General features: G+C 41.3%; 2 protein-coding genes across 3 annotated transcripts in view; both read left to right on the forward strand.

Annotated features, from left to right (window-relative positions):
- Positions 1 to 12,377: 12,377 nt before the first annotated feature.
- Positions 12,378 to 18,361, forward strand: LOC118396162 (zona pellucida sperm-binding protein 3-like). The gene is made up of 8 exons (XM_035790275.2): positions 12,378 to 12,990; positions 13,287 to 13,405; positions 13,626 to 13,729; positions 13,918 to 14,095; positions 17,209 to 17,395; positions 17,579 to 17,661; positions 17,836 to 17,936; positions 18,249 to 18,361. Exons 1-8 carry the CDS (start codon positions 12,499 to 12,501, stop codon positions 18,308 to 18,310), a joined length of 1,326 nt encoding a protein of 441 aa, XP_035646168.1. The 5' UTR covers positions 12,378 to 12,498; the 3' UTR covers positions 18,311 to 18,361.
- Positions 18,362 to 19,290: 929 nt separating this feature from the next.
- Positions 19,291 to 24,881, forward strand: part of mapk8ip2 (mitogen-activated protein kinase 8 interacting protein 2) — a 148,989-nt gene continuing 143,398 nt past the window's right edge. For both annotated transcript variants that reach the window (XM_035789568.2, XM_035789569.2), the window contains exon 1: positions 19,291 to 19,774. In XM_035789568.2, coding sequence (XP_035645461.1) covers positions 19,710 to 19,774 — 65 coding nt within the window. In that variant the 5' untranslated portion in view covers positions 19,291 to 19,709. The remainder of the gene's footprint in view (positions 19,775 to 24,881) is intronic.

A 24,881-nucleotide genomic window follows, 5' to 3' on the forward strand; every position in this document is an offset into this window, starting at 1 on the left:
ACTTTTCTAAGAGCTTTGAAGGAGTTACCACATATGCTGAGCATTTGTTGGCTAATGTTCCTTCACTCTGCGGTCCGATTCATCCCAAACATCTCAATTTGGTTCAGGTCGAGGGATAGTGGAGGCCAGGTCATCTGATGCAGCACTCCATCATTATCCTTCTTGGTAGAATAGCCCTTACACAGCCTGGAGGTGTGTAAGTCCCACTAAGTGCAAACCAGATGGGATGGCATATCGCTGTGGTAGCTATGCTGGTTAAGTGCACCTTGAACTCTAAATAAATCACAGACAGTGTCACTAGCAAAGCACCACCACACTATCGCACCTTCTCATCCATGCTTCACAGAGGGAACCACACATGTAGAGATCATCCGTTCACCTACTCTGTGTCTCACAAAGACATGGCGGTTGGAACCAAAAATCTAACATTTGGAACAATCAGACCAAAGGATATATTTCAACCGGTCTATTGTCCATTGCTCGTGTTTCTTGGCCAAAACAAGTCTGTTATTATTATTGGTGTCCTTTAGCAGTGGTTTCTTTGCAGAAATTCATGAAGACCTGATTCATTCAGTCTCATCTGAACAGTTGTCTGTTACTTGAACTCTGTGAAACATTTATTTGTGCTGCAATGGTGGTTGGTAACTGTAATGAACTTATCCTCTGCATCAGAGGTAAATCTGGGTCTTCCTTTCCTGTGTTGGTCCTGATGACAGCCAGTTTCATCATAGCACTTGACGATTTATGCGACTGCACTTGAAGAAACTTTCAAAGTTTTTGAACCTTTTTGGATTGAATGACATTTCCCTTTGCTTATTTGAGCTGTTCTTGCCATAATATGGACTTGGTCTTTTACCAAATAGGGCTATCTTATGTATACCAACCCCAATTACACCATCCAACGTGAAATTCATAATTTCACCATGCTAAAAGCGATATTCAATGTCTGCTTTTTTAGTTTTTATCAACCAAGGCATTGGAAAACCTCCCTGGTCTTTGTGATTGAATCTGTTTGAACTTCACTGCTCGACTGAGGGACCTTACATATAAGTATGTGTGGGGTACAGAGATGAGGTAGTCATTCAAAAATAATGTTCAACACTATTATTGCACACAGTCCATGCAATTTATTATCTCATTTGTTAAGTAAATGTGTACTCCTGAACTTATTTAGGCTTGCTATAACAAAGGGGGTTAAATACTCAAGACATTTCCGATTTTCATTTGTAAGTAATTTGTAAAAATTTTTAAAAAAAACATAATTCCTATTTGACACTTTAGGGTGTTGTTTGTAGGCCAGTAGCAAAACATCTCAATTTAATCAATTTTATATTCCGGCTGTAACACAACAAATTTTGGAAAAAGTGAAGGGGTGTGAATACTTTCTGAAGGCCCTGTACCTGTTCACAAGGTGTACTTGCAAGAATAACATTTGCTAACATCCAACATTTTGGCCATAGCCATGAGAAAGGTCTTTGTGACCGACACATGTCATGTCATTGGACGTTTTTCCAGTTCTGTCAGTATCTTAGTGTGTGGCAGTTCATCCACCTAAACATGATAGTCAGATTCAATTCAAAAGCATTAACGCAAGGTGGAAGGATTGAATCCTGTATTGTCCCTTTAGACTTTTCATATATATTTTTTTCTCCGCAATCAGAATACCTACCCTCACAAATATTACATGTCAAGTAATAACACAGGAAATGTTGTTATAATTTTCTTACCTTTTTACAGTATTACATCATTTGCAACAGCAACATCTACACCACCATTACATGTGAGGAGAATAACATTATTTAACCCCACATGTGATCTTGCAATTTCACATGCGAAACTACAATGTATTGTATTCATTTTATATTGTATTGTCCTTATGTACTGTAGTGTTTCTGTATGCGACTCAGTTAGTAAGAGCATGGCATTAGCAACACCAGTTGCCACTGGGGTCACATATGAAAATGTGTGGACTCACTGTTGAATAAAAGCGTCTGCTATTTAAATGGAATATATTATGGTATTACAGTACTGTATTGGCCAATGCAATTTTAGTAAAGCAGTGTGAATCCCACAGCTAAGGCCTAGATCAGATCGTGTGTTAACTAGTGACAACTGCCACTTGCATAGCTGGTGCTTTGGCGGTGTCTGAGGTGTACCTGCATTGGAGCTTCAAATCAGAGCGGCTGCTCATGTGGTCATTGTCACGAAGCCACACCCAACCCACTAGTGTTAGAAGTTCATAACAAGAAATTGTAGTCTATATAGAAATAATGACATTCAAATTGAAAATCATAAAAGGTGTCAAATCCACAAGCTACTCCTAGCATTATACCTAAAGCGGACTTGCTATTTACTGTATGACTCAGTCATATTATGAGAAATCCCATGCAGCCTTGTATACAAGTTCAAACACTGGAATGTGAGATGTAATCTACACCTCGATAAGGCTGATAGAAACCCTGATTATTTACTTTAACCTCCTAGTCGATTGATGCACCAGTGTCATCCCCATCAACATTTGTCAGGTTACACTATAGATATCAGTTGGATGTGTCTCAATCCACCACATCCGCCAATGTCGTACTTCCGCATCTGCAGTGAAAGGTGGCACAGCTAGAGTGGTGTTTGTCAGACCATGAGACATCATCCCGAAAATAGGTCTTCTCGCAAAAACGTCTGTAGCACCTGAGCGGTTTGGCCAACAAACTATGGAAAGATGAGACTCTCACGAACACGATGGTGGTCTCCGTTTTGCTCTATGACTTTTTCCCACCAGTGTCATGGGATTTGTTTAAAGGTAACTGGTACCAGTTTTTTTTAAAGTAATGGAAGTATGGAGGTAATTATATGCATACCCAAAACAAGGGGTTAAATATGTGTAAAAAAAATAAAATTATATACACTACCATTCAAAAGTTTGGGGTCACTTGGAAATGTACTTGTTTTTTAAAGAAAAGCTTTTTTTTTGGTCCATTAAAATAACATCAAATTCATCAGAATACAGTGCAGACACTGTTAATTTTGTAAGTGACTATTGTAGCTGGAAACGGCAGATTTTTTAATGGAATATCTACACAGGAGTACAGAGGCCCATTATCAGCAACCATCACTCCTGCGTTCCAATGGCACATTTTGTTAGCTAATCAAAGTTTATCATTTTAAAAGGCTAATTGATCATTAGAAAACCCTTATACAATTATGTTAGCACAGCTGAAAACTGTTGTCCTGATTAAAGAAGTAAAAAAATTGGCCTTTAGACTAGTTGAGTATCTGTAGCATCAGCATTTGTGGGTTCGATTACAGGCTCAAAATGGCCAGAAACAAAGAACTTCCTTCTGAAACTCGTCAGTCTCTACTTGTTCTGAGAAATTAAGGCTATTCCATGTGAGAAATGACCAAGAAACGGTTATTTTGATGGACAAAAAAATAGCTTTTCTTTCAAAAACACGGACATTTCTAAATGACCCCAAACTTTTGAATGGTAATGTATATACAGTACCAGTCAAAGGTTTGGACACACCTACTCATTCAAGGGTTTTTCTTTATTTTGACTATTTTCTACATTGTAGAATAATAGTGAAGATATCAAAACGATGAAATAACACATATTGGAACATGTAGTAACCAAAAAGTGTTCAAAAAAAATCTAAATATATTTTATATTTGAGATTCTTCAAAGTAGCCACCCTTTACCTTGATAACAGCTTTGCACACTCTTGGCATTCTCTCAATCAGCTTCATGAGGTAGTCACCTAGAATGCATTTCAATTAACAGGGGTGCCTTATTAAAAGTTCACTTGTGGAATTTCTTTCCTTCTTCATGAGTTTGAGCCAACCAGTTGTGTCCATATTATGACAAGAACAGCTCAAATAAGCAAAGAGAAATGACAGTCCATCATTAATTTAAGACATGAAGGTCAGTCAAAGGTCAGTTCCGGAACATTTCCAGAACTTTGAATGTTTCTTCAAGTGCAGTCACAAAAACAATCAAGTGCTATGATGGAACTAGCTCTCATGAGGACCGCCACAGTAAAGGAAGACCCAGAGTTACCTCTGCTGTAGAGGATAAGTTCATTTGCGTTACCAGCTTCACAGATTTCAAGTAACAGACACATCTCGCCATCAACTTTCAGAGGATACTGTGTGAATCAGGCCTTCATGGTTGAATTGCTGCAAGAAACCACTACTAAAGGACATTAATAAGAAGAAGAGACTTGCTTGTGCCAAGAAACATAATCAATGGACATTAGACCGGTGGAAATCTGTCCTTTGGTCTGATGAGTACAAATTTTGCGATTTTTGGTTCCAACCGCCGTCTTTGGGAGACGCAGAGTAGCTGAACGAATGATCTCTGCATATTATGTGGTTCCCACCGTGAAGCATGGAGGAGGATGTGTGATTGGTGTGGGGGTGCTTTGTTGGTGACACTGTCAGTGATTTATTTAGAATTCAACACACACTTAACCAGCATGGCTACCACAGCATTCTGCAGCGATACGCCATCCCACCTGGTTTGCGCTTATTGAGACTATCATTTGTTTTTCAACCTCCAGGCTGTGTAAGGGCTATTTGACCAAGAAGAAGAGTGATGGAGTGCTGCATCAGATTACCTGGCATCCGCAATCACCTGACCTCAACCCAATTGAGATGGTTTGGGATGAGTTGGACCGCAGAGTGAAGGAAATGCAGCCAACAAGTTCATCATATGTGGGAACTCCTTCAAGACGGTTGGAAAAGCATTCCAGGTGACTACCTCATGAAGATGGTTGCGAGAATGCCAAGAGTGTCCAAAGCTGTTATCAAACCTGTGACCTCTGCATGCCATCTTGAACATGCAGGCATTCTATGATTACATACAAAGACATTTACAGTGCCTTCAGAAAGTACTTACACCCTTTGACATTTTCATTTTGTTGTGTTATAGGCTACAGCCTGAATGTAAAATGTATTATTTAAGATTTTTTTGTCACTGGCCTACACACTATATCCCATAATGTCAAAGAAATTAATAAAAAATTAAAAGCTGAAATGTCATTATTCAATAAGTATTCAACCTATTTGTTATGGCAACAACAGGGTTTAACATGATTTTGAATGACTACCTAAGCTCTGTACCCCACACAATTATCTGTAAGGTTCCTCAGTCGAGCAGTGAAAAAACCCAGACATTGAATATTCCTTTTAGCATGGTGAAATTATGAATTACACTTTAGATGGTGTACCAATACACCCACTCACTACAAACATACAGGTGTCCTTCCTAACTCAGCAGCCGGTTGAGGAAGGAAACATCTTAGGGATTTCACCATGAGGCAATTGGTGACTTTAAAATAGTTACAGAGTTTAATGGTTGTGATAAGAGAAAACTGAGGATGGATATAAATAACTAACCATTGTGTAGTTACACCACAATACTAACCTAATAGAAAGAGTGAAAATAAGGAATCCTATAAAGAATACAAATATTCCAAAACATGCATCCTGTTTGCAGCAAGTCAATAAAGCAATACTCCAAAATAAATTGGCAAAGCAAGTAGCTTTTTGTCCTGAATACAAAGTATTATGTTTGGGGCAAATCCAATACAACACATTACTGAGTACCACTCTGCATGTTTTCAAGCATAGTGTAATCATTAAGGACTGGGGTGTTTTTCAGGATATAAAATTAATGGAATGGAGCTAATCACAGGCAAAATCATAGAGGAATACCTGGTTCAGTCTGCTTTCCACTAGACACTGGGAGATGAATTCACCTTTCAGCAAGATAATAACCTAAAACACAAGGCGTTGCTTACCAAGAAAACAGTGAATACTCCTGAGTGGCTGAGTTACAGTTTTGACTTAAATTAACATGAAAATCTGTGGCAAGACGTGAAAATGGTTGTCTAGTAATGATCAACAGCCAATTTGACAGCTTGAAGAATTTTGAAAAGAATCATGGGCATATGTTGCACAATCCAGGTGTGGAAAGTTTTCAATTGGTGTCAAAGGTGTTTCTACAAAGTATTGACTCAGGGTTGTAAATACCTATGTAAATCAGATATTTCTGTATTTAATTTAGAAATACATTTGCAAAAAAATGTAAAACATGTTTTACCTTTTTCATTATGTGGTATTGTGTGTAGATGGTTAAAAAAGTTTAATATTTAATCCATTTTCAATTCAGGCTGTAACACAACAACATGTAGAATAAGTCAAGGTGTATGAAATACTTTATGAAGTAACAGTATCCTCAAAATGGAGCGATGGATGTGTTACTCGGTTGAATAAGTACTGTTATATTAGTTTGCAAGAGCCTTAACTTTAGGCTATTAACTGTATTACAAACATAATAATGAATTGTGTTTGGTTGACATCGCAACCAAATATCAACATTTAAAGAATAGGACTAAACCAAATCAACCTTTATTTAAAGTGCATTTAAACATTGATTTGATTTCGTTTTATACATTTTAGATTTTTGGTTGAGATGGAGATATGAATCAAACATAACAATTATTAATTTGTAGACAAACTGAAATTAAAGGAAGAAGCTGCCACTATTTCAACGTAATTTCCTGTCATAGAGAGGAAATGCACTTTTAGGTTTCACCCCCGAAGAATGGTGAAGGCTGATTATACATATTTGTGAATTGCGTGTGGGAATTTCCACATGGAGTTGATAAACATCCACAAATAGGGCACTGATAGCTGTCAGTGTAGCTAGATAGCATGCTAACCTTATCTAGCTAGCTAATGTTATCCAGTGTTACTGTATTTTGTTTTTTTACTATACCGTATTCAAAAGATTAGCCAGTTGGCTCAATGGCTGGTTCTGGAGCTGGATTTGTCATATGCATTGATTTAAAACTTTGCCACAGATAGAAACCACTGGCCTATCTTTGACTTTGCCATCTATTTTTAACTCCAAGGTTTTGGCATCTTTCATAAATTGTGTCCACAAGTACGTCACGCAAAAAGTTAGAAAGAATGAGATGAAGCTGGATTACTATTGAAAGATACAGTAGCTGATGTGTGTTTTTCTACATTGTAATGGACATGGTGCACCATTGGTAGGTAGGCTGCTGGCAGGCTGCTGGCAGGCTGCGGTACAGCAAAGCCATGTCAGCCTGTATGCATGGTTCTCACAGGGGAAGTGAAATGATAGAATCCAATTTTTTATTTATTTTTATTTCACCTTTATTTAACCAGGTAGGCTAGTTGATAACAAGTTCTCATTTGCAACTTTGACCTGGCCAACATACAGCAAAGCAGTTCGACACATACAACAACACACTGACTAAACAAACATACAATCACTAATACAGTAGAAAATTTGCATGTGCAAATGAGGTAGGATAAAGGAGGTAAGGCAATACATAGGTCATGTTGGCAAAGTAATTACAATATAGCAATTAAACACTGAATAAGTAGGATGTGCAGAAGATGAATGTGCAAGTTGAGATACTGGGGTGCAAAGGAGCAAGATAAATAAATAAATAAATAAATACAGTATGGGGATGAGGTAGATTGGATGGGCTATTTACAGATGGGCTGTGTACAGGTGCAGTGATCTGTGAGCTGCTCTGACAGCTGGTGCTTAAACCAGTGAGGGAGGTAAGAGTCTCCAGCTTTAGTGATTTTTGCAGTTCGTTCCCGTCATTGGCAGCAGAGAACTGGAAGGAGAGGCGGCCAAAGGAAAAATTGGCTTTGGGGGTGACCAGTGAGATATACCTGCTGGAGCACATGCTACGGGTGGGTGCTGCTATGGTGACCAGTGAGCTGAGATAAGGCGGGGCTTTACCGAGCAAAGACTTAAAGATGACTTGGAGCTAGTGGGTTTGGCGATGAGTATGAAGCGAGGGCCAGCCAACGAGAGTGTACAGGTCGCAGTGGTGGGTAGTATATGGTGCTTTGGTGACAAAACGGATGGCACTGTGATAGACTGCATCCAATTTGTTGAGTAGAGTGTTGGAGGCTATTTTGTAAATGACATCGCCGAAGTCGAGGATCGGTAGGATGGTTAGGTTTACGAGGGTATGTTTGACAGCATGAGTGAAGGATGCTTTGTTGCGAAATAGGAAACCGATTCTAGATTTAATTTTGGATTAGAGATGTTTAATGTGAGTCTGGTAGGAGAGTTTACAGTCTAACCAGACACCTAGGTATTTGTAGTTGTCCACACATTCTAAGTCAGAACCGTCCAGAGTAGTGATGCTAGACGGGCGGGCAGGTTTGGGCAGCGATCGGTTGAAGAGCATGCATTTAGTTTTACTTGGATTTAAGAGCAGTTGGAGGCCACGGAAGGAGACTTGTATGGCATTGAAACTCATCTGGAGGTTTGTTAACACAGTGTCCAAAGAAGGGCCAGAAGTATACAGAATGGTGTCGTCTGCGTAGAGGTGGATCAAAGAATCACCAGCAGCGAGAGCGACATCATTGATGTATACAGAGAAGAGAGTCGGCCCGAGAATTGAACCCTGTGGTACCCCCATAGAGAGGTCCGGACAACAGGCCCTCCGATTTGACACACTGAACTCTATCGAAGAAGTAGTTGGTGAACTAAGTGAGGCAATCATTTGAGAAACCAAGGCTGTTGAGTCTGCCAAAAAGAATGTTGTGATTGACAGAGTCGAAAGCCTTAGCCAGGTCGATGAATGTCTCTTATCGATGGCGGTTATTATATCGTTTAGGACATTGAGTGTGTGCAACAACACATCATCAGTAGGGTAAAACTATGGAAACCAGATTGCATAGCGGAGAAGGTATGGTGAGATTCGAAATGGTCGGTAATCTGTTTGTTAACCACTTCACCTTCACCCAAATCCAGATAGCTTATGTTCTGAAAGAGCTGCAAAATCTGGACCCCTACAAATCAGCTGGGCTAGACAATCTGGAACCTCTCTTTGTAAAATTATCTGCCAAAATTATTGTAACCCCTATTACTAGCCTGTTCAACCTCTCTTTCGTATCATCTGAGATTCCCAAAGATTGGAAAGCTGCCGCGGTCATCCCCCTCTTCAAAGGGGGAGACACTCTAGACCCAAACTGCTACAGACGTATATCTATTCTACCCTGCCTTTCTAAGGTCTTTGAAAGCCAAGTTAACCTCTTGGAACTACCCATCCCGGATCCAGGAGAATTATCATCAACTACACTAATTAGCATAGCGCAACGGCCAAATAATCTTACTAGAAAATATTCATATTCATGAAATCACAAGTGAAATATAATAAAACACATCTTAGCCTTTTGTTAATCACCCTGTCGTCTCAGATTTTGAAATGATGCTTTACAGCCAAAGCAAGACAAGCGTTTGTGTAAGTTTATCGATAGCCTAGCATAGCATTATGTCCAGCTAGAAGCAGGAAGCTTGGTCACGAAAATCAGAAAAGCAATCAAATGAACCATTTACCTGATGATTTACCTGATGATCTTCGGATGTTTTCACTGACGAGACTCCCAGTTAGACAACAAATGTTCCTTTTGTTCCATAAAGATAATTTTTAGACCCAAAATACCTCCATTTGTTTGTCACATTATGTTGAGAAATCCACCGGAAATAGCGGTCACGACAACGTTGAAAATAATTCCAAGTTAAATCCATAATATCGACAGAAACATGGCAAACGTTTTTTATAATCAGTCCTCAAGGTGTTTTTCAAGCTTCTATTTGATAATATATCAACCGGGACAATTGGCTTTTCAGTAGGACCGAGAGGAAAAATGGCTACCTCTGTCTTTTACGCAAGAATCACTCTGAGAGCCCTCAGCTGGCCACTTACGCAATGTGGACCTTTACGCTCATTCTTCAACATAAAGGCGTGAAACTATGTCTAAAGGCTGTAGACACCTTAGGGAATACGTAGAAAAAGGAATCTGGTTGATATCCCTTTCAATGGCCAATAAGGATGCATAGGAACACAACGGTTTCAAAATATGAGTCACTTCCTGATTGGATTTTTCTTAGGCTTTCGCCTGCAATATCAGTTCTGTTATACTCACAGACAATATTCTTACAGTTTTGAACCTTTAGAGTGTTTTCTATCCTAAGCTGTCAATTATATGCATATTCTAGCATCTGGTCCTGAGAAATAGGCCGTTTACTTTGGGAACGTTATTTTTCCAAAAATAAAAATAGTGCCCCCTAGCTTCAAGCATGTCCCAGTTTAGGTCACCTAGTAGCACAAGCTCAGAAGATAGATGGGGTCAATCAATTCACATATGATGTCCAGGGCACTTGTTTCTGGAAAGAGACTTGTTTCTGGAAAGGGGAATTTTGAGAAGTAGAATCTCAAATTGTTTTGGTGCAGAGCGGGATAGTAAGACAGAACTTTGCAGGCTATCTCTGCAGAAGATTGCAACACCGCCCCTTTGGCAGTTCTATCTTGTCGGAAAATGTTATAGTTAGAGATGGAAATTTCAGGGTTTTTGGTGGTTTCCTAAGCCAGGATTAAGACATGGCTAAGACATCCGGGTTGGCAGAATATGCTAAACCAGTGAATAAAGCAAACTTAGGGAGTAGGCTTCTAATGTTAACATGCATGAAACCAAGGCTTTTACGGTTACAGAAGTCAACAAATGAGAGCACCTGGGGAGAAGGAGTAGAGCTGGGCACTGCAGGTCCTGGATTAACCTCTACATCACCAGAGGAACAGAGGAGAAGTAGGATAAGGGTACGGCTAAGAAAAGGCTATAAGAAACGGCCGTCAAGGTTTCTAGCTAACATTACATCAATCAAAGTATTGGAGCATGTTGTGAAGCAAAACTCAAGTGGTCAAAACCATCTTGGGTCACCGGGAGGAGCGGGTTTGCAAAACATCTTCCCAATATTGAGTTTTGCCCTCAGAACAGCCTCAATTCGTCGGGGCATGGACTCTTCAAGGTGTCGAAAGCGTTCCACAGGGATGCTGGCCCAAGTTGGCTGGATGTCAAAGGCACTTAAATATTTTGCCTTGCCCATTCACACTCTGAATGGCACAGATACACAATCCATGCCTCAATTGTCTCAAGGCTTAACAATCCTTCTTTAACCTGTATCCTCCTCTTTATCTACACGGATTGAAGTCAATTTAATAAGTGACATCAGTAAGGGGTTAAATATTTCGCCTGGATTCACCTGGTCAGTCTTTGTCATGGAAAGAGCAGGTGTTCTTAATGTTTTGTACACTCATTGTATATTTTCTTTATACAGACTAGTAAAAGATAAGTGAAAATTGACAAATTATCCAATGGATTATGATAATTTTCTGGTAAAAAAAGCTTGGGTAGTCTGCCTGAGAATTGAGGGTAGTTTGCACCCTCTATTTGTATTTGCTCCATGGCTCAGATGGTTAAATGGAGACAAGGCTGTTTGGCTTATCTCAGTCACGAAGAGGAATACATTTTCATCTGTTTCTAATCAATAAACAATGCCATTCTGGTGGTTGGTAACATTCAAATAAAACCCATACCTGAAAACGAAACGTAGGCTGAAAAAAAATGAAACTTGGGTATGATGATGACATTTTTTAAACACATTTTTTATTTAACGAGGCATCATCCTGTGGTTTAAATTTAACCCTCAAAACAACAGGTTAAGTTGATTACTTTTTGCAAATCCAATGTATTTTCCACATAGACTCCATGTCTCAAAATGTTGACAAATTACATTGAAATAACGTTGATTCAACCAGTTTGTGCCCAATGGGCAGCCTCCTGTGTTGATCTTGTGTGTGTTCGACTGTGGCCTTGACAGAGGTCTTACTGACCGACACGCAGCATGTCAATAAATGTCAATTTTGCAAGTATACACAGTGTGAGAGGTCATTCACCCATGCAGTCTGCTTCGCGTTCACTTAATCTACCCCCATGTGAAAGTACATGACTTCAGGTGTGGAAAAATCTATTTTTCCATTCAATAAATACATAATCTCAAATTATTGCAACCAGAAGTTTCTCTTTAAGAATGAATGAAAGGTTAGTGCGTTTCTTTAATCGAATCATAATATGGACTTGTATATGTTCATATATAATATATCATAATTACACTATATGTTATTTTTGCAAAACGCTATATACTGTATCCACCTTACAAATAAGAGAACTCTTAAACAGAAAAATATGTCAAAAGACGATCAAATGTGACACATAAGTAACATTTTAATTAAAAAATACATTTGTGGCATCTATATATCAAGTAAATGTAGCAAACACACATATAAAGGTACCCAAAAGCATTTATTTCTGATGAAATAGCGTTTTTTTTAAGAACAAAATTCTTGAACCTTTGATAATATAACATAACATTTTTGGTATTAAGAAGTTGCTTTGAATAGTCTGCTATTAAAGGACCATCAGCCACAGCATTTGATTGGCTAAAACCTTGACTCCTGAGAGCTAATAGGGAATGTTCAAATGAGGAGGGGGCGGGTTTCCAATAAGTAAACAACGCTCAATCCGTTATAAAACTGGCCACATCTCCTTCATACTCTTCACAGCATCCAGTGAACATTGCTGATCAATTCTTATTGTGAAGCCATGGCGATGAAGTGGAGTGTAGTTTGTCTCGTGGCAGTGGCCATGCTTGGCTGTCTGTGTGTTGCTCAGAATTGGCCACCCTTCAGTAAACCATTGCAGCCACCCTTCAAACCCATTCGTCAGCCACCTCAGCAGCCTCAACAGCCTCAGCAACCACCGTATCAGAAACCCAGGCCCCCACCAAAAGACCAAACCCAGGCCAAGCAGAAGTTTGAAACACCATTGGATTGGACCTATCCTCTGGACCCAAAGCCAGAGCCCAAGATTATTGGAGGCTCAGAGGCGAGAACCCCTGTGGCTGCCAATTCAGTGAGGGCTGAGTGCAGGGAGAACATGGTCCACGTGGAAGCGAAGCATGACCTGCTGGGGATCGGCCAGTTGATCCAGCTAGAAGACCTCACTTTGGGAGACTGCCCTATGTCTGGATTCGACAATGTCAACCAGGTGCTCATCTTTGAGTCTCCGCTGCAGTCATGTGGCAGCCAGCTAAGGGTATGTATTATAATGATGATAATGATAGTAATGAACTGTATTTATATTATTTGAAAAGCAAAAGGAAAAATGATAACCCTAAATGAGTGCTAAGTGGCAAAACAAATACAAGCCCAGGTATATATATTATATGTAGGGCATTATTGTACATGGCAATTAGTTGTCAATTTACCTGAACAAATGGTTGGATAAAAAAAAATCGCACATTCCTCACAATCTCACGTCCTTTCCACAGTAAATTGGTCTATTTTAATTACATTTGTGAATGTATTAACATTGTTGTGATTGTTTCTCAGATGACTACCAACTCCCTCATCTACATCTTCACTCTATATTACAAACCCAAACCTCTGGCAAACACCCCCCTCATCAGGACAAATGAAGCGATGATCAATATTGAGTGCCACTATCCAAGGTGGGAGGAGCAGACCTAGGTCCAAATAGTACAGACTGATTTAGCTTGCCTGCCACAACGGAACTAACTAAACTAATCATACTTTCACCACACCCATGGACATTTATTTGGCTTCTTAGTTTAAAACACAATTAATATTAAAAACAGGTATGGTGATTCCTATACAGACCTACAACACATGTATAAAAAACATTTGTAAAACAATGTCTCTCTCCTCCAGGAAACACAATGTGAGCAGCCTGGCCCTGATCCCAACCTGGACCCCTTTCTCCGCTGCTAAGTATGCAGAGGAACTCCTGTACTTCTCCATGAGGCTCATGACTGGTGAGTAAAGATGCAGTGTAGAGAGGGTCCACACTAAAAAGCCAATTTCCCAGACCCAGATTTGGACTTTTCATGGACTAAAAGAACTTTCAGTGGAGATTCTCCACCGAGTTCTATTGAAACTCTTAATTGAGTGTACTTTTTAGACCAGGAGTACGCAAATGTAATGTTACAACTTCTCTTGGCAGCTGACTGGCAGTATGAGAGGGCCGGTAACATGTACGTGTTGGGTGATATGGTAAACATCGAGGCCTCTGTCATGCAGTACTTCCACGTTCCCCTGCGTATCTTTGTGGACAGCTGTGTGGCCACCCTGGAACCCAACATAAACGCCAATCCCAGATACGCCTTCATTGAGAATCATGGGTAAGTAAGGGAGAGGGTTCAGTCAACACTAGGGGTGATTTCGTGGACATAGATTAAACCTAATCTTGGATTTAAATGCTCTTTTAAACTGGACTAATGAACATGTTATTTCTCAAACATGGTTTAGAATAGTCCCAAACTAATCTGGAATTAACAGTCTGATTTCTAGACAGAAAATTTGAGCTAGTCCAGGTCTAAGTGAGGGTATAAACTAAACCAAGAAGGAGGCAGGTTTAACTTCAGAATAATGCACTGTGGCAATATAAACTCAGCAAAAAGAGAAACATCCCCTTTTCAGGACCCTGTCTTTCAAAGATAATTCATAAAAATCCAAATTACTTCACAGATATTCATTGTAAAGGGTTTAAACACTGCTTGCTCAATGAACCATAAACAATTAATGAACATGCACCTGTGGAACGGTCGTTAAGACATTAACAGCTTACAGACGGTAGGCAATTAAGGTTACAGTGATGACAAATTAGGGCACTAAAGAGGCCTTTCTACTGACTCAGAAAAACGTCAAAAGAAAGATGCCCAGGGTCCCTGCTCATCTGCGTGAATGTGTCTTAGACATGCTGCAAGGAGGCATGAGGACTGCAGATTTGGCCAGGGCAATAAATTGCAATGTCCGTACTGTCAGAAGCCTAAGACAGCGCTACAGGTAGACAGGACGGATCGTCCTCGCATTGACAGACCACGTGTAACAACACCTGCACAGGATCGGTACATCCAAACATCACACCTGCGGGACAGGTACAGGATGGCAACAACAACTGCCCGAGTTACACCAGGAACACACAATCCCTCCATCAGTAGTCAGACTGTCTGCAATAGGCTGAGAGAGGCTGGACTGAGGGCTTGTAGGCCTGTTGTAAGGCAGGTCCTCAGGTCCTCAGACATCACTGGCAACAACGCGCCTATGGGCACAAACCCACCGTCACTGGCCCAGACAGGACTGGCAAAAAGTGCTTTTCACTGACGAGTCGCGGTTTTGTCTCAGCAGGGGTGATGGTTGGATTTGCGTTTATCGTCGAAGGAATGAGCGTTACACTGAGACCTGTACTCTGGAGCGGGATCAATTTAGGGATGGAGGGTTCGTCATGGTCTGGGGCGGTGTGTCACAGCATCATCGGACTGAGCTTGTTGTCATTGCAGGCAATCTCAATGCTGTGCGTTACAGGGAAGACATCCTCCTCCCTCATGTGGTACCCTTCCTGCAGGCTCATCCTGACATGACCCTCCAGCATGACAATGCCACCAGCCACACTGCTCATTCTGTGCATGATTTCCTGCAAGACAGGAATGTCAGTGTTTCGCAATGGCCAGCGAAAAGCCTGGATCCCAATCTCATTGAGCACGTCTGGGACCTGTTGGATCGGATGGTGAGGCTTAGGGCCATTCCCCGCTGAAATGTCCAGGAACTTGCAGGTGCCTTGGTGGAAGTGGGGTAACATTTCACAGCAAGAACTGGCAAATCTGGTGCAGTCCATGAGGAGGAGATGCACTGCAGTACTTAATGCAACTGGTGGCAGAATTAGGTTACTAATTTCACTTGCATGAAATGGTTGTCCAAACTTGGCTTTCTGTTGCAAAATAATATTGTTATGGGATATTATTTTATTAACTGCAATCATTTTCAATGTTTGCTTTTATCTTCTGCATTGTTTTATTTTGATTGTTTGCTCCAGTCTGTGCTCATACATACAATGCTTGAATATTTGTGGTCCATACGAGGCTTCTGAAGCAACCTCAGATCATAACCACCTTCACATAGTGCATCTAATTATGCTGCGTTTACACATGCAGCACAGGTCTGATCTTTTTCCACTAATTGGTCTTTTGACCAATCAGATCAGCTCTTTTGCCAATAATTGGGTGTTAGATCAGAATTGGGCTGACTATGTTAACACAGCCTCTGTCAAGAGTCAAATCAAATCAAATCTAATTTTATTTGTCACATACACATGGTTAGCAGATGTTAATGCGAGTGTAGCGAAATGCTTGTGCTTCTAGTTCCGACAATGCAGTGATAACCAACAAGTAATCTAACTAACAATTCCAAAACTACTGTCTTATACACAGTGTAAGGGGATAAAGAATATGTACATAAGTATATATGAATGAGTGATGGTACAGAGCAGCATACAGTAGATGGTATCGAGTACAGTATATACATATGAGATGAGTATGTAGACAAAGTATATATATATAAATAAATAGTAAAGTAAACAAAGTGGCATATTTAAAGTGGCTAGTGATACATGTATTACATAAGGATGCAGTCGATGATGTCGAGTACAGTATATACGTATGCATATGGGATGAATAATGTAGGGTAAGTAACATTATATAAGGTAGCATTGTTTAAAGTGGCTAGTGATATATTTACATCATTTCCCATCAATTCCCATTATTAAAGTGGCTGGAGTTGGGTCAGTGTCAATGACAGTGTGTTGGCAGCAGCCACTCAATGTTAGTGGTGGCTGTTTAACAGTCTGATGGCCTTGAGATAGAAGCTGTTTTTCAGTCTCTCGGTCCCAGCTTTGATGCACCTGTACTGACCTCGCCTTCTGGATGATAGCGGGGTGAACAGGCAGTGGTTCGGGTGGTTGATGTCCTTGATGATCTTTATGGCCTTCCTGTAACATCGGGTGGTGTAGGTGTCATGTTCCCCTGCTCAGACGTTGCTGACGCATACTAGATGTTACAATGCCTGGATAGGTATTTTACATATCAGCTAACCACATCATATGTTATAGCAATCTGTTATTGGTTGATGCATTCAACGTCTGAGCAGGGACACACGATCAAGGACTCCACGGTCTAGATCTAGAAAACAGTCATTTGAAGCTTTTTTATTCTGGATTAATGTAAGAATCCTATTTGTGATGTAATTTAAGATCTGTCCAGGAAACCGGCCCTAACTGTGCAAGTGTGATGAGCAACCTTGACTGAGGCAACATCTAATGCCTATGCTTGAGTTGTGCGGGCAACCAGGGCAGTTTAATGAGTGCACTGACTGTCATGTTGTTAAATGTGAGCCCAGCTAAAGCTTCCCCCTGCCACGGCCTGCCCCTCCCCCTTCCCTTGCAACATCTGTGCCCCCATAGGTGTCTGATCGATGCCAAAATGACAGGTTCCCACTCCCAGTTCATGCCTCGTTCTGCAGACTACAAGCTGTATTTCCAGTTGGAGGCTTTCAGGTTCCAGAGCCAGAAGGGGAGTGACCCAATTATTCCGCAGAAAACAAAGATACCTTCTCAGCTTGCTGCAGATTATCCCGCTACGCTCGACATGGTGAGTTAATTCATTCAGTTCAATACTACTTTATTTATCCCTCACAGGGCATGTATGCAGACAAGCAGAAATAATACTAACAAATAACACGGAAACATATCATGAGACATCATTTTTGAAAATGGTATATTTATCCTATGCTTTAATTGTTACAATGGCCCTGTTCTTGGTAAATCCCAACAGATCTTCCTTACCTGTCACCTGAAGGCAACCACAATCGCGTTCCCCATTGATTTTGAGTACAAGGCCTGCTCTTTCATTAATACGTAAGTGTGTACGTTCTACACCTGGGTCAAATACATGTTACATTAATGAAATAAATGTTCATACTTGATGACACAGCATATGTTATGCAATACATGAAAGGTATATTTATGTTACGTCAATACTGCAATGCTGGTTTGATCGAATGTAGCCCTAAAGCTGCAGTTTGTTAACAGGTGGAGGGAGGCTGGTGGGAATGATGGAGTGTGTGGCTGCTGTGACTCCACCTGTAGCAACAGGAAGGGACGTGATACCACTCAGCATCAAAAACCAGCAAGTACGTATGAGGCAACAAAAGTCTGCTTTTTAAGATAACAACAATGTGGAAACCTCAAAAATACTTGCAGAGAATGTTTGAATATATGAAAGGTCAATATCTGCTTAGTGTTTGCTGCTCCTAAAATATATTTTTGAAAGTGTTTTATTCACCACTAAAATAATGATTAATAAAGGTAACTTTTGAGAGCAGATAAACAGTGAGTGGATATTGATGTTCTTAACCAAGCTGTCTTTGTATTGTCCAGCTGCTGAAGGCTACTTTTGGATATGTGTAATTACCCTCCTGTTCTTGTGTCTGCTCTCTTCTTAGATATATGGGAGGGAGATGTTCAGCTTGGTCCCATCTTTATCTCGGAAAAGGTTGAGCAATAAATTCAGACCCTGCCATTGGCATGCCCATTGAAATAAACTAAGTTGATGGTTCATCATCGTCTGTGTCTTCATTCCTGCTGTTGATGTTATGCACTAATGAATGAAAAACTAAAGCACTAGTTTAGGTGCTGAACAGATAAAAAAAGACCTAGGCCTATGAATCAAATCCACAACTCTGTTTCCAAAAGTCACTTATTATTATCCTAATAACATATACCATATTAGACCATAATAATGCTGATGTTACATTTGTCTGCTTGATTAAGTCTCCTTGTAGCCTATTATCCAATGTTACAAACATATGCTCTCAGATTAGTATAAAGGGATGACCTTAGATACTTTCTATGAGCCTAATGTGTAAATGTATGTTGGAAGGAAAGAAGTGTATAAACTTTTTTTAACAAGACCAGACAAATAATCTGTTGAGGTGTTAGGGCACCCACACGTGGTGGATCTCCTTGAAGTGCTGGGTCATTTTGGTCCTTTCCCTAATCGGTAAATGCTTAGTTTGACCACATGGGGCGGAATACTATAATTATATTTCAGCTCCCAAGCAACTGAACAACTCCTCATGGCATTTATAGTGTCGATGAGACAAACAGCCCAATCCCCATTGTCAATGGTGGTATTATTGAGCTAACATTTAGGTCTATTCCCTGCAATCACAGCTTTGCCAGTTTTCAGCAACAATTCATGGCAAAGCTTTCACAAACAAGGCAGTTAAGACAATCCACTTTTTTGTGTTATTAAATAGCAATCCCGCCTGTCCTTTTATGGTCCTTTTATGGTGCTCTATGGAACCCTTAGCAGGAGGTTAAATATCTTATCACATGCATTGGCTACCACCCACCCTCTCCAGTACCTCCAATCACCTGACAGGACCATTTAATATGCTTTGTTGCTATAATCTGTGTTTGACCTTGAATGGAAAAGCATGTTTTCGGCTGTCTGTACCAATACCCCCTCCTCCCTGCCTGCCCCTCCCTCTCTGCACCGCTGGCCCACCTCCGCTTCGTGTCACAGGCATCATCACAGCGGCAGACATTTGGCAAGGCAGGCAGCGGACTGCGGGTGTGTGGCTGGTCTGGCGGCATCGGGAAAAGATAGGGCTTTTTTTTGTGTGATTACCGCAGTGTTGTTCTTTTTCTCTGCCGTTTCTGGGCTGTAGAGTGGATAGTAGCTCAAGGCAAATGTGATGGTGATGCTGAGTACGCGTATCTGATTTGACTAGATCGAGGCCAGGGGGATCTGTAACAGCGTGGCGGTAGGATAGAGGGACGGAGAGCGAAATTAACTGGTCTGTCCGTGACTGTGTCCGTCTGTCGCGCGCTCCGTGGTTGTGAATGGACTGCTCCCTCTGTTATTCTCTGCAGTCACTTTGAGCCGTTTTTGGAGGAAGATGGCGGACAGGGCTGAGATGTTTTCCCTCTCCACCTTCCACTCCCTCACTCCTCCAGGCTGCAGGTAAGACAACAAACCCGCCCACGGAGCAATGAAGGGCGACCATGCAGAGCGGGTATCTCTGTGACAGAGTCGATATTCACACCTATAAACACAGGGTCGCTACAGTATGTGTAACAGTTATCAGTTCTGTTGATATTATAGCATTGTGTTATCACCCAGAAACGGAAAGCATGATTATCGGAAGCTGATGATGCTGCTCTACGTCTAAATAGGTCTAGGACTGCGCGCATTGCGTATAGCTGATGCTGTGTTGGTTTCGGCTTTGTCTGTCTCTCGCATGGTGAGTTCGTATTAAAAATACCCTTCAGCTACACACAACATAACTGCGTTTCAGAGCAAAGGAGAGAGAGTAGGAATGGTCACAAAGGACAAGCCATTGATTTGTGGCCGTCACGTCATTTGCCTTGCTGGCAGGCCGCATTCTCTCTCTGAATCAATTACCTCAGAGGTAGGGGGGGGTGAGACCCACGCCCTGTTGAGATAAGCATAGCTCGAAATGGGTGCTGAGCTGTTGCTGACACGTTTTGTTTAATATCAGTAGCCACAAAATGCGTATCCCCCTATTGTTCATTGGATTGGGTAGGTTGACACTTCACGTCTGTGCTCATGGTTTGGTGTAAATATAAGCTTAACTGTGTGCGGTACACTATGTGGATTGTCTGGCTGTCAGGCATCGCTAGATTTGACTCATTCTTAGAGATGATAGCTGGAGGCAGAAGCCGTCACTACTATCATGACCTGCAGTATCCTGTGCACGTGATAATAAAACGTGAAACTTTGAAACTGCAAGGCTGTTGCCAATGCCATAAGTAAAACAACAAACAGCTTATTGATCAAGTAAATAACATTTTTCTCTCTAATTGAACATAATATAACAAAATACAGTAATGGCTGTGGATGATAATGGGAAGATAAATGTTACAGATTATGATAATATTCCTTGTTTTTGGATGATCAGATTTAGTTATGGATATGACTCTAATATTAGTTATTATTTTAATGAATTCAATTTGCAGAATCATATGGTACTCTATTCCCAAACTGGGGTACGTGCAGTGCTGTGGGGGGTAACACCAAATAAAAATGTGATTCACGTAAAAAAAAATCTTCACATTTTCAAGCAGTCCATTTATATTTTCCAATGGGTCTATACATTTGGGTAAGGTTTTCTCACCTAAGTAGCCTCGCTTCACTACAAAAAAAATAATAATTAAACCATCTAGTGTTCAGCAAAATAATAACACAATGTCAAATACAGGTAGCCTAGTCAAATAATTATAATCCAACCACATTAACCGTTACTTTCTCGCAGGAATTCCACTAACAGTTCGTATATAGCCAAACTTAGCTGTTGCTCATTCCGTTTGCTTGAAAATGGATAAATGGTTAAAAAAAAGTAAGGCTCGCATCCATAGAGACACATACCAGCTCTACTGGTAGTACTGCTACTACCAGCAGTACTACACCTGCACCTGTCGATGACACAAGTTGTTCTGCTTCCACGAGCACATCCAATGCTAGCATCAGTAAATCTACATTTGTTGTTAGCCCAGCTAGCATGGACATTGACAGTTGTGAATCTGATGCAGCTGAAGAGCTACTGCCCCCTTACCCGGGAAAGCACCGAACAACAGACAGGGAAGTTGGACCATCAAAGAGGCACAAATATGTTGAACTATATTGATTTGGGGTTCACTTATATTGGGAGTTGTGCCTTTCCTCAGCCACAGTGTGTTATATGTGCAAAAGTACTATCTCACATCTCGATGAAACCTTCACTCTTGCGCAGACATTTAGAAACAAAACATGCCAATTTGAAAAATAAGCCACAGGAGTTTTTTGAGCGAGAATTAAGATGACTTTCAAGTAGTAAGACATGTATAAAAGCAACAGATACTATTCATAAGAAGGGACTAGAAGAGTCTTATATGGTGAGCTACCGAGTGGCTAGGACAGGCAAGCCCCATACTATTGTGGAGGACTTCATTCTTCCTGCTGCTGCGGATATAGCTGGGACAATGCTGGGGAAAAGGCCCAAAAAACCTCACAGACGATGCCTTCATCAAACAACACTGTTTCACGACGCATCAGTGACATGGCAGGAGATGTTTTGAAACAGTTACTGCTTCGCATACAGGCCAGTGAATTATATGCGTTACAGCTGGATGAGTCAACAGATGTGTCGGGCCTGGCACAGCTCCTGGTATATGTCTGTTACAGCTGGATGAGTCAACAGATGTGTCCGGCCTGGCACAGCTCCTGGTATATGTCTGTTACAGCTGGATGAGTCAACAGATGTGTCGGGCCTGGCACAGCTCCTGGTATATGTCTGTTACAGCTGGATGAGTCAACAGATGTGTCGGGCCTGGCACAGCTCCTGGTATATGTCTGTTACAGCTGGATGAGTCAACAGATGTGTCCGGCCTGGCACAGCTCCTGGTATATGTCTGTTACAGCTGGATGAGTCAACAGATGTGTCCGGCCTGGCACAGCTCCTGGTATATGTCTGTTACAGCTGGATGAGTCAACAGATGTGTCGGGCCTGGCACAGCTCCTGGTATATGTCTGTTACAGCTGGATGAGTCAACAGACCTGGTGGGCCTGGCACAGCTCCTGGTATATGTCTGTTACAGCTGGATGAGTCAACAGACCTGGTGGGCCTGGCACAGCTCCTGGTATATGTCTGTTACAGCTGGATGAGTCAACAGATGTGTCGGGCCTGGCACAGCTCCTGGTATATGTCTGTTACAGCTGGATGAGTCAACAGATGTGTCGGGCCTGGCACAGCTCCTGGTATATGTCTGTTACAGCTGGATGAGTCAACAGATGTGTCGGGCCTGGCACAGCTCCTGGTATATGTCTGTTACAGCTGGATGAGTCAACAGATGTGTCCGGCCTGGCACAGCTCCTGGTATATGTCTGTTACAGCTGGATGAGTCAACAGATGTGTCGGGTCTGGCACAGCTCCTGGTATATGTCTGTTACAGCTGGATGAGTCAACAGATGTGTCGGGCCTGGCACAGCTCCTGGTATATGTCTGTTACAGCTGGATGAGTCAACAGATGTGTCGGGTCTGGCACAGCTCCTGGTATATGTCTGTTACAGCTGGATGAGTCAACAGATGTGTCGGGCCTGGCACAGCTCCTGGTATATGTCTGTTACAGCTGGATGAGTCAACAGATGTGTCCGGCCTGGCACAGCTCCTGGTATATGTCTGTTACAGCTGGATGAGTCAACAGATGTGTCGGGCCTGGCACAGCTCCTGGTATATGTCTGTTACAGCTGGATGAGTCAACAGATGTGTCGGGCCTGGCACAGCTCCTGGTATATGTCCGTTACGTTTATGGGGGGTCAATTAAGGATGACATCCTCTTCTGCAAACCACTGGAAACCAGGACAACAGGAGAGGATATTTTTAAAGTACTGGACAGCTGTGTGACATCAAATGGACTTTGGTGGTCAAGATGTGTTGGTATCTGTACTGATGGCACAAAAGCCATGACAGGGAGATACAGTGGAGTGGTAACATGCGTGGAAGCAGTTGTTCCCGACGCCACTTGGGTACACTGCAGCATCCATCAAGAAAATGCCTTACAGCTTGAAAGACGTTTTGGACACTACAGTGAAAATGGTAACTTTGTTAAAGCAAGGCCCCTGAACTCTATTTTCTGCATTATGCAATGATATGGGCAGCGACCATGTAATGCTTTTACAACATACAGAAGAAGTGTGCTGGTGATCAAGGGGCAAAGTATTGACAGGTTTTTTTTAAAAATTGAGAGACAAGCTTAAAGTTTTCTTTACTGACAATAATGTTCACTTGTCTGACCGCTTGCATGATGATGAGTTTCTCACGTTGTTTTTTTCTCGCCTGAATGATCTGAATCTAGGATTACAGGGACTCTCTGCAACTATATTCAATGTGTTGGGCAAAATTGAGACTATAATAAAGAAGTTGGAGCTGTTCTCTGTCTGCATTAACAAGGACAACATACGGGTTAGGTGTATTGTATGATTTTTTTTTTGTGTGCAAATGAAATCAAGCTTACAGACAATGTCAAATGTGATATAGCGAAGCACCTGAGTGAGTTGGGTGCGCAATTACGCAGTTACTTTCCTGAAACGGAAGACACAAACAACTGGATTCGTTATCCCTTTCATGCGCCGCCTCCAGTCAAATTACCGATATCTGAACAAGAGAGCCTCATCGAAATTGCAACAAGCAGTTCTGTGAAAATGTCATTTAATCAGAAGCCACTGCCAGATTTTGGAATAGGTGTCACGCCCTGACGATAGAGAGCCCTCAGGGTTCTATATGGAGTTTTATGTCAGGGTGTGACTAGGGGGTGTTCTAGTCTTTAATTTCTATGTTGGTGTGAGTATGGTTCCCAATTGGAGACAGCACAGCTGATAATTGTTGCCTCTAATTGGGGATCATACTTAGTGTGGTCCTTTTCCCACCTGTTTTGTGGGATATTATTTTGTCTAGTGCCAATGTGCGCTACGAACTGCACGTTCGGTTATTCTTTGTATTCTTTGAAGTTTCACCTTAATAAATATGTGGAACTCTATGCACGCTGTGCCTTGGTCCACTCATTATAACGAATGTGACAATAGGGCTGCGCTCAGAGTATCCTGCCTTGGCAAATCATGCTGTTAAGACACTGATGCCCTTTGCAACCACGTACCTATGTGAGAGTGAATTTTTGGCCCTCACTAGAATGAAAACTAAATACAGGCACAGACTGTGTGTGGAAAATGATTTAAAACTCTCTCCAATACAACCCAACATTGCAGAGTTATGTGCATCCTTTAAAGCACACCCTTCTCATTAACCTGTGGTGAGTTATTCACAATTTAAGGTTTTATACTGTTAGATTCTAATTCTCAGAGTAAAAAAACTCTACGGACACTATGAAAGCTAAATCAAGTTGAATTCTTCCCAGAGGATCAATACAGCTGCATCAGACCAAGACATTTTATTTAACCCTTCCTCATAGTCTGAGTCTCCTCCTACACATCTGTACAAACATCGTTCTTTACTGCTAGGCAGGACACTTAGTGATACAGGCCATACACTTTTATTTCTCCCTTAAGGTGACCTGAC

This window comes from Oncorhynchus keta, chromosome 17, assembly GCF_023373465.1.
Source record: "Oncorhynchus keta strain PuntledgeMale-10-30-2019 chromosome 17, Oket_V2, whole genome shotgun sequence".
Taxonomy (NCBI): domain Eukaryota; kingdom Metazoa; phylum Chordata; class Actinopteri; order Salmoniformes; family Salmonidae; genus Oncorhynchus; species Oncorhynchus keta.

Coding starts and splice junctions, on each gene's coding strand:
- LOC118396162 (XM_035790275.2), top strand. CDS start 12,499: ATGGCGATGAAGTGGAGTGTAGTTTGTCTCGTGGCAGTGGCCATGCTT. Junction 12,991..13,286: donor CATGTGGCAGCCAGCTAAGG/GTATGTATTATA, acceptor ATTGTTTCTCAG/ATGACTACCAACTCCCTCAT. Junction 17,662..17,835: donor GCCTGCTCTTTCATTAATAC/GTAAGTGTGTAC, acceptor GTTTGTTAACAG/GTGGAGGGAGGCTGGTGGGA.